General features: G+C 64.8%; 1 protein-coding gene across 3 annotated transcripts in view; it reads right to left on the reverse strand.

The window, feature by feature from the left end:
- The window catches only part of OGDH (oxoglutarate dehydrogenase), a 24,181-nt gene that overhangs the window by 371 nt on the left and 15,568 nt on the right, over nt 1-8,242 (reverse strand). For all 3 annotated transcript variants that reach the window (XM_026043090.1, XM_026043083.1, XM_026043077.1), the window contains 18 exons: nt 8,045-8,160; nt 7,354-7,508; nt 7,051-7,197; nt 6,484-6,574; nt 5,778-5,957; nt 4,416-4,544; nt 4,115-4,294; nt 3,618-3,770; nt 3,297-3,399; nt 3,001-3,129; nt 2,539-2,689; nt 2,251-2,378; nt 1,984-2,162; nt 1,834-1,905; nt 1,447-1,569; nt 1,132-1,204; nt 314-477; nt 43-197 (listed from right to left, as the gene is read on the reverse strand). In XM_026043090.1, the coding sequence (XP_025898875.1) occupies nt 43-197; nt 314-477; nt 1,132-1,204; nt 1,447-1,569; nt 1,834-1,905; nt 1,984-2,162; nt 2,251-2,378; nt 2,539-2,689; nt 3,001-3,129; nt 3,297-3,399; nt 3,618-3,770; nt 4,115-4,294; nt 4,416-4,544; nt 5,778-5,957; nt 6,484-6,574; nt 7,051-7,197; nt 7,354-7,508; nt 8,045-8,160 (2,428 nt within the window). The remainder of the gene's footprint in view (nt 1-42; nt 198-313; nt 478-1,131; nt 1,205-1,446; nt 1,570-1,833; nt 1,906-1,983; nt 2,163-2,250; nt 2,379-2,538; nt 2,690-3,000; nt 3,130-3,296; nt 3,400-3,617; nt 3,771-4,114; nt 4,295-4,415; nt 4,545-5,777; nt 5,958-6,483; nt 6,575-7,050; nt 7,198-7,353; nt 7,509-8,044; nt 8,161-8,242) is intronic.

Raw genomic sequence — 8,242 nt, forward strand, 5'->3', positions numbered from 1 at the left:
CGCGCGCCGCGGCCCGCGCCGGCGCCCGCCGCTGCCGCTTACCACACGGGCTTGGCGCGGTTGATGGTGGTGCGGAGCCGCGGCTTCACGTAATCGTAGTAGCCCTGGTTCTTGTGCTCCTCCTGGCACCACACCAGCTCGGCCTTGGGGTACTTCTCCGCTTCCTTCTGCAGCAGGTCGAAGGGGAACGGAGACAACTGCCGGGAGGGACAGGCGGAGAGGTGTCAGCCTGTGGCAAGGCACCCGGGGAGCACCGGCGGCCGCACGGCCCCGAGCGCGCCTGTGAACACCCCGTGGAAGCGGGGCCGCTCACCTGCTCCACGCGGGTGATGGCCACGTCAGCCTCCATCTGCCGCGCCTTGCGCTCCCGCGTCAGGTCGTAGTACACCTTGCCGGTGCAGAACAACACCCGCTTCACCTTGTCGGGGCTCTGCGCCGCGGGGCCGCTGTCGGGGATGACGCGGAGGAAGTTGGTGCCTGTCGAGAGACCAGACGTCACCGTTACAGCGAGGGGACGAGTCAATCGGCGTCAGGACCGGGGTGCACCGGGAGCTGCCGGCACCCGCGTGCGGTGACAAGCAGGGAGGCACAACGTGCCAGACCGGTTGAATCCTTCCTGACCCCGACCACTACATGGAGGGACCCGGTGGCCCCTGGGACTGCACTGGAACACTGCGGCTGGCTGACACCGCCGCAGAGCGGCACGCGGAGGAATCACAACCTGCTGGGTTGTGACCCTGGGGTGACAACAGGGTGTAGCTCACTACAGGAGCCGGCGCAACAGGCTGGCTCAAGCAGAAGGGAGAAAGGAGAAGGAATGCGGGGAGGAGCCGGCCCGGCTGCTTATCGCAGAGGGATGGAAAAGCGGCTCCGGATGCTGGGAAGAGCAGGGCTGCCTTCCTGGGACACCGGCATGGCTGGGGCGTGTGGGATGCAGCCGCGTGGGACCTGGCGGTGCCACGAGCGCCTGCGCGGGCGTCCCGAGCCCCACGGGCGGCACCGGAGGAGGCGGCAGGTCCGCAACACCCGGACACGCACAGAGGCAGGCGCGAGGTCCGGCGCCCGCCCGGCCCGGAGCAGCGGCCGCCGCCACGGGGACGTCATCCCGCCCTCGTCCCCGTGCTCCCGCACCTGGCAGCATGTCGTCGAAGCTGGAGCGCGCTTCGGGGTGGCGCAGCAGCGACTTCGGAGTGAAGATGATGAGCTGCGGGGGGACAGGAGGCCGGCGGGGCCATGAGCGGCGCCGGGAGCGATGCCGGAGGGCAGTGCCGTCCTGCTCCCGGCTCCGTTTCCCCGCTCTGTGCCCGTTTGGTGGCGAGGCACAAGGACAGCCCCGCTCTAAAGCCCGTCCCCAGGCTGGGCGCTGACCCAGCGCATCCCAAGACGGGCCGAGGGAAGCGCAACGGCGGAAGCAGCGGAGCCGGGAGCGGGGCTGGTGGCACTGACCGGTTTGCGGAAGGGCAGCAGGATCTGGCGCCGCAGCACGTGGAAGAAGTTGGCTGGAGTGGAGCAGTTCACGACGATCCAGTTGCAGTCGTACAACTGGCGCACGTCGAAGTCATCCAGTTTCTGCTCGGCAAGCAGAGCGCAGGGGCGTTTCGGGAAAGCCACGCGGCTCCTCAGCCTCCTGGCCCTTCCTCCCCTCCGCTCCCCTTTCCAGCCACTCCTGCTCCCCGGGGGCATCCCATGGCACCACCACCCCTCCCACAACACCCACGCTGATGGAAGCGCCCTGCGGTGTTGCTGTCCCCCCCAGCTCCATCTCGAGGTCGGGATGGGCTCCCAGCGAGCACCCGGCAGGGCGCCACGGGGCTCCGCGCGGCCGCCACTCACGGGGAAGACGTCGGGGTCGTCGTTGCACATCTGCAGGAAGCGCTCGGGGCGGGCGGACGAGTGCTCGGGACCCTGCGGGGCGAGAGCGCGGCGCTCGGCGGGGCTGCCCGGGCCGGGCCGGGCCCGGCGCGCGGTGCCGGCGGGACTCACCATGCCCTCCATGCCGTGGGGCAGCAGCAGGACGATGCCGTTCTGCCGGACCCACTTGGCCTGCCCGGGACAGATGAACTGGTCGATGATGCACTGGGCCGTGTTGTGGAAGTCCCCAAACTGGGCTTCCCAAAGCACCAGGGCGTTGGGGCTGGCCATGGCGAAGCCCAGCTCGAAGCCTGCGAGGAGGAGGAGGAGGAGGAAGGTTAGGGCCCTGGAGCGGAGCCGCGGTGGCTGCCGCCGGCGAGCGCACAGCTCCGCACTCACCGAGGACGCCGTATTCCGAGAGGGAGCTGTTGCACACCGTGTAAGGAGCCTGGTTGGGCCACAGGTGGTTCATGGGGATGCAGGTCCTCTTGTCCACGTTCTGGTCATGCAGGACATGGTGGCGGTGGCTGGAAGAGGGGAAAAGGTCTCAGCGGTTACTCCCGTTTATGCCGATGAATCCCAGAGCCCTTTCTCTTCCCACCTCACGGCACCAGAATCCCTCTTGCCAAAGGAAAACGCCAAACCACCCCGAGCGAAGGCGGAAGGGAGCTGGACGCAGGGCTTTACCTGAACGTGCCCCTCTCGACATCCTGGCCGCTCAGGCGGATGTGGATGCCCTCTTTGAGCAGGGAGCCGAACGCCATGTACTCCGCCAGCGCCCAGTCCACGGTCCTGTTCTTCACCATCTCCCCACGGGTTTTCAGAATCCGACTCAAACCTGCCGGGCACAAGACAGTTCCTCAAGCCCGCGTGCCCGTCCCACACGCTCGGCCTGCCCAGGGATGCTCATTGCCCACGGGGCACAGGATCCACCTCTGCTCAAGGGTGGAAGCAGGGACCAGGAACCAGCGCTGCAAGGAGGATCAGCTCCGAAATAAGAGCCATTCCCTGCTGCCTTTCCCTTGGGGAGAACTGTAACAGGTCCCTGCTTGCCCAGCTGCCTTCCAGCCTTCTCTTGCATCTTCTCCTCTGAGCAACAGGCTCTTGGGGACAAGCCCACAGCCTGAAGCGGCTTCGACAACCCCTTACCTCCATGGATGGTGAAATCCTCCACGGGCACCGAGCTGGCCACCTGCCCTATGTGCGTCAGGTCTTCCTCGTTCAGACCCGTGGAGGGGCAGCTCATGCTCCGGGGCTGGCCGTCCAGCGTGAAGAAACCTGCATGGGGGAACAGCAATGTCCCGAAGGCCGCGTTGGGCTCGACACCAAGAGCTCCGGAGCGCGTGTGGATGGAGCAAGAGCAGCCGCGGCATCCGGAGGCCCGGCGGGCTCTGGAGGAGCCAGGCACTCCCCTCGGGAGCTCCAGAACGCTGCCAGCGACTCACCGGGCCAGGGCGAGTCCAGCCAGTGCTTGATGTGCAAGATCTTTTCATCCTTGGACCTGGCGTGGGCCTCCTCGCAGATCTTGTCGTACTTGGCAATCTCCTCCTGCGGGGCAAGGCGAGCGGGTGAACGGGCCGTCGCGCGGGGGCCTCGCCGCGAGTGTCCCACGGGGCACAGCTGCCAGAACCGGCGGCCGGGACGCGCCGCGGTCCCGGGGGTGGACCCTGCGTGGCCAGGGGTCCTCCTCCCCATCGCTCCCCCCTCGCTCGGCGCCCAGCCCTCCGCCAGGAGCCGTGTGCCGTTTCTGCTCCCGAGCGACGTACCTCGTACTCCGGCTGATTTACCACCCCCTGGGAAATCAACAGCTCCGCGTATTTCTGCAGCACCGGCTTCTGCTTGCGGATCTGCTTGTACATCAGGGGCTGCGTGAACATGGGCTCGTCCATCTCGTTGTGGCCGTTGCGCCTGTAACAAACCTAGTGGGAAGGGAAAGGGCCTTTGAGAGCAGCCGCAGTGCAGGAAGGGGCAGAGTTACCTGGGGGCTACAAAGAAGCCCAAATCGGCCCGGGAAGGACCCAATCCTGACCTCCTTGACGTGGGAAGGAGGCTCCAGGAGAGCCAACAGAGGCAACTTTTCCTCTCCTTATGTTCCTGTTACCTTCCTTTCCCTCCCTCCCCTCAAAAGCAGCAGCTGCAAAGGCTGCATGAGCCCTAAAAACACCTCCCAGCTTCCCAAAAACCCATCCCAGGAGGTACTTCAGGGGTTGCCGCAGGGATCCCCAGCGGAGCCAGGGCTGTACAGCCACGCATCCCCCCTTACCAAATCCACCACGACGTCCTTGTGGAAGGTGCTGCGCCACTCCGCCGCCACGTTGCACACATACACCACGGCCTCGGGGTCGTCGGCGTTGACGTGGAAAATGGGCGCGTTGACCACGCGGGCGACGTCCGTGGGGTAGGGGGAGGAGCGGGCCATACGCGGGTCCGTGGTGAAGCCGATCTGCAGCGGGCGAGGGCGGGAGCGCGGCGCCGGAGCCGTGAGCGCGGCCGCAGCGCCGGCGCCGCGCTCCGTCCTACCTGTTCGGAGGAGCGGGTGGCTCCGCGCGGCGCCTCCGCCCTACCTGGTTGTTCACCACGACGTGGACGGTGCCGTGCGTGGTGTAGGAGGGCAGGTCGCTCAGGTGGAAGGTCTCGTACACGATGCCCTGGCCCGCAAACGCCGCGTCGCCGTGCAGGAGGATGGACATCACCTGCGGGGCAAAGAGCTGCCGCTCGACACGACGGGGACTGCGTGCCTGGAAAAGGCTCCGCCAAGGCACAAGCCCCATCTCCGCGGGCCTTTGGCCTCCGGGAAAGGGCACGGAGCAGCTCGCGAAGGCGCCTGAGGGATTCCCAAGGGATCAGCATGGAGCCCCAACTGGTGGCTACTGTTGTTCAGGGGGAAAAAGCCAGGCCAAGGGCTATCCCACCCCGGCAGCCTGTGCGCGGGGAGGATGCGGCGCCCAGGGCACCTCCAGGACGCCCCATTCCGGCAGCTGCTGCCTGGAGATCCGCAGGGAGCAGCCGGAATCCACACAGGCGATTCCAGCCCCAAATACACACGCTTGCAAAATGTCATCTTCCAAGCGGGGTAGTCCAGAAAAGCGCATTCTTTCCCCCAAATCTCTCGCCCAAGGAGACAGAGGACGTTTTGGCAGGAGAAGCTGCATTCCCTGCTGAGCCCGCGCCAGGGCCGGTGCAGGGAACGCGCTCCGGCTTGATTCCATATTTTGATATTTTACCTGGCCGGGGGCTGCCTGAGGACGCTGCCTGTCAGCTGAGGACAGAGCGGGGCTATTTACACGCAGCCCCCGGAGTGGGGGAGGAAGGGAAGCACCTCTGATCTCACCCTTCCACTTCTGCAGTGCTGCAGACAGGTTTGCACCGAGTCGCACAGCGAGCGCGAGCGCTCCCCAGGCCCCCCACAGCCTGTTCCCAGGCTGCTTTCACATCTAGGCGGGTCCTATAGACACTATATGGTGCCCCATAGGCAGCTGTGCTCGCTGCAGGGGGATTCTCCTCCCAGCGCCACCTTCTCCAAGCGGGAGACCTGGTTATACCTGGTGGAGTTGGGATTCTTCAGAGCCCACAAAGGGCAAGGCCCCTCGTTTCCCTGCCTTCCCACTGCCGACTGGTGCTTCTGCCTCTCTCCCCGCGGACGCCGGAGCGCAAACCGCTCACCCAGAGGCTGAGGAAGCAGGAGTGGGAGCCCACGGGTGGTCGAGCTCCTTTATCACCAAAGATGTTGGGCAAAGCCAAGAGGAGCAAAGTCAAGGGGATGGGAGAGGGGATGGAAGGGAAAGGGGCATGGGGAGCAACCAAAGTGCCTCGGGTTTCTTTGCCTGGTTTTGCTCTCCAACGTGATCCACCTGCCTGCATCCCTCCATCCCCATCCACCCTCGGCCACTCCACCGGGAAGGAAAGGAGGTTTCGGCACCGCTTACCTTCTTCCCCTCGGTGTCCCCGCAATAAAACTGCTCGGCTTTAGTCTTGCCCTGAACCACCGGATCGGCCGCCTCCAAGTGGGAGGGATTTGCCACCAGGGAGAGAGTGATGTTCCTGTCGGTGACACGGTTAATCCTCCGGTGGTACATTCCCAGGTGGTACTTCACGTCACCAGAGCCCTGAGAGGGAGAGGAGAGTCACCCTGGTCACCAAAACCGGCAACTCCTGCCGGGTTTGATGCAGGGAAGGAGATCCCGTCGCCTTCGGCAACATGGCAGGGACCGTGGGGATGGCAAAAAGGGGGGAATTCTCCTGGCAGGGCAGCAGCTGGCAGGGATTCCCGGGAACCAGGCCTGCAGTTCCAGGATATCTGAAGCCCTGGCAGAAAGCAGTGCTTTAAGAGCTGACCTCGTTCCCATCAATGCAAGAAGAGGGTTTTTCAGGTACTAAAGAAACTCCGGAATGAGCACCCAGCGCATTCACACAAGATCCCAGGGGCGGGAGAAGAGGCAAGCACCGGGCGGCTGGGGAAGACCTTGGAAAACCGAGCTGGAGGAAGGCTATTCCCACCAAAGCCCGAAACTTGGCACCTTTGGGGAGGCTCCGACCATCCCGTGCGGGTGCTCAGGAAGCTGCTGAGACGCCAACCTCCCGCTCGCATCCACCCCGGAGCGGCCAGAGAGGGATCCCTGTCCCTCCACTCACCTCGTCAGCAGCCTCCAGCTTGGAGTCGAACTGACAGAAGATCTGCTCCAGCTCCTTCCTGATCACGTTGGCGAGAACGTTGAGACGTCCCCTGCGGAAGCGGAGCCGCCGTCAGCGCCTGGCAGCTCCGGCGGGAGCCGCATCTGCCGCGGCGCACGGAGCCGGAGCGATATCCCGTTTCCCGAGCGGCTCAGGGTGGCTGGCAGGACAACCCGGAGAGGGCTGGGGGGGTCTGCCGCTCTATACAAGAGGGTCTCTTGGCAAATGCAGAGACTAAACACCCCACAGCACCAAGGGGACGGGCCAGCCCTGCATCCTGACAACCTCCAGGGAACAGTCGAAGCTCTTGGCTTCAAACGGCCAGGAAATCAAGCCAAAATTCCTGACGTCCGCCCCGGAGCGAGGGCGGCAGCCAGCAAAGCCAAGATCAACGGAGCTGCGGTCCTCAAGCTAAGCGGATGGGTAAGGCTTAACCACGAGACTAGCGGGGTGGTGACAGAAGCCAGTTCTCCCCCGTGACGAGCATCCCCTCCCGACCCAAATACTGCCCCCAATGCCCCACGTTACCTGTGGGGCATCCCCATGATGACATAATCCACTCCCTTCTCGCTCGACTTGTCGATGATGGTCTTCAAGGCCGGGATGAGCACCTCGCAGCCTTCCAGGCCGAAGCGCTTCTCCGAGGACCACTTCCGATGGAGGAACTCCTCGAACCTGCCGGGGGACAGGAGCCGTGGGGCCCGGTGCAGAGGGCCCCGAGGTGGCGCGGATGTCACTCACGGGGTTGGCTGCTGGTGGCAGCGAGCAGAAGAAACCCAAGGGAGGTGGGAAACGGTGGGAAACGCGGCGGCTTTGGCAGCCGCCGGGTACCTGGTGGAGCGGACGAGCCTGGCGAGCAGCGTGCGCTTCTCCTCGTTGGTGAACTGCATGATTCCCGGCGTCTCGAACTTCTGCCGGATCCACTGGCACTGCTCCAGGTCGTTGATGAACATGAACTCCACGCCGATGTGCTGGCAATAGGCCATCTGCGCCGGCGGGACAGAGGGAAGGGAGGGTCGTGGAAGCGCCGCGGGCTGCTCGGTGCCTCCCCGTCCCCGTGCGGGCGCGCGGGGCCACCGGGGCCGCAAACAGCCCCCGTAAACAGCCCTAAAGAGCCCCGCGAGCAGGGGGCGTTTGGGACACCCAGCTCCGAGCTGGTTTTCCCCCGCGCTGCCGCCTGGCTTCAAGGGCAGGGGACCCTCCAGGCTGCCGGGAGCACTCAGGATGGTCCCGACTCCCACGGATGCTGGGAACGGGCACTGCTCCCGCGTAAAACCCAACTCGTTCCCTTTCCTCAGGGGATCCTCAAGGCCTCTACAGTTGGGATGTTCACAGCTGTGCCCAGGTTCCCAACACCCAGCAAGCGATCCCGCTTGCACTCGCCCACCCTGAAGGCCTTTTCCTAGCCAAGTGACTCTACGAGGCAGCATTTACCCGTTTTTTGACACAACTGCCCCGTTTTGAGGCCAGTGCTCCACTGGTGCCAGCCCGGATTGCAGCCATGCTCCCTGTGGCTCCTTACCTCCAGGCGCCGGATGATTTCCCGGAGCGGGAGAGCCGACTCGTTGCCTCCGATGAACGTGGTGGTGGGCAAGTGGAAGACCTTGTCGAGGTCAGATTCATCCAGCCCGTAAAAGCCTGCGGGATTTTTCCACGGGTGGGACAAGCGAAAAGCAAGAGAGAGCCGGGAAGGATGGGGACGGGACGTTGGATACGGTCG

The sequence above is a fragment of the Nothoprocta perdicaria genome, unplaced genomic scaffold (genome assembly GCF_003342845.1).
Source record: "Nothoprocta perdicaria isolate Ctin4 unplaced genomic scaffold, notPer1 scaffold_103, whole genome shotgun sequence".
Taxonomy (NCBI): Eukaryota; Metazoa; Chordata; class Aves; order Tinamiformes; family Tinamidae; genus Nothoprocta; species Nothoprocta perdicaria.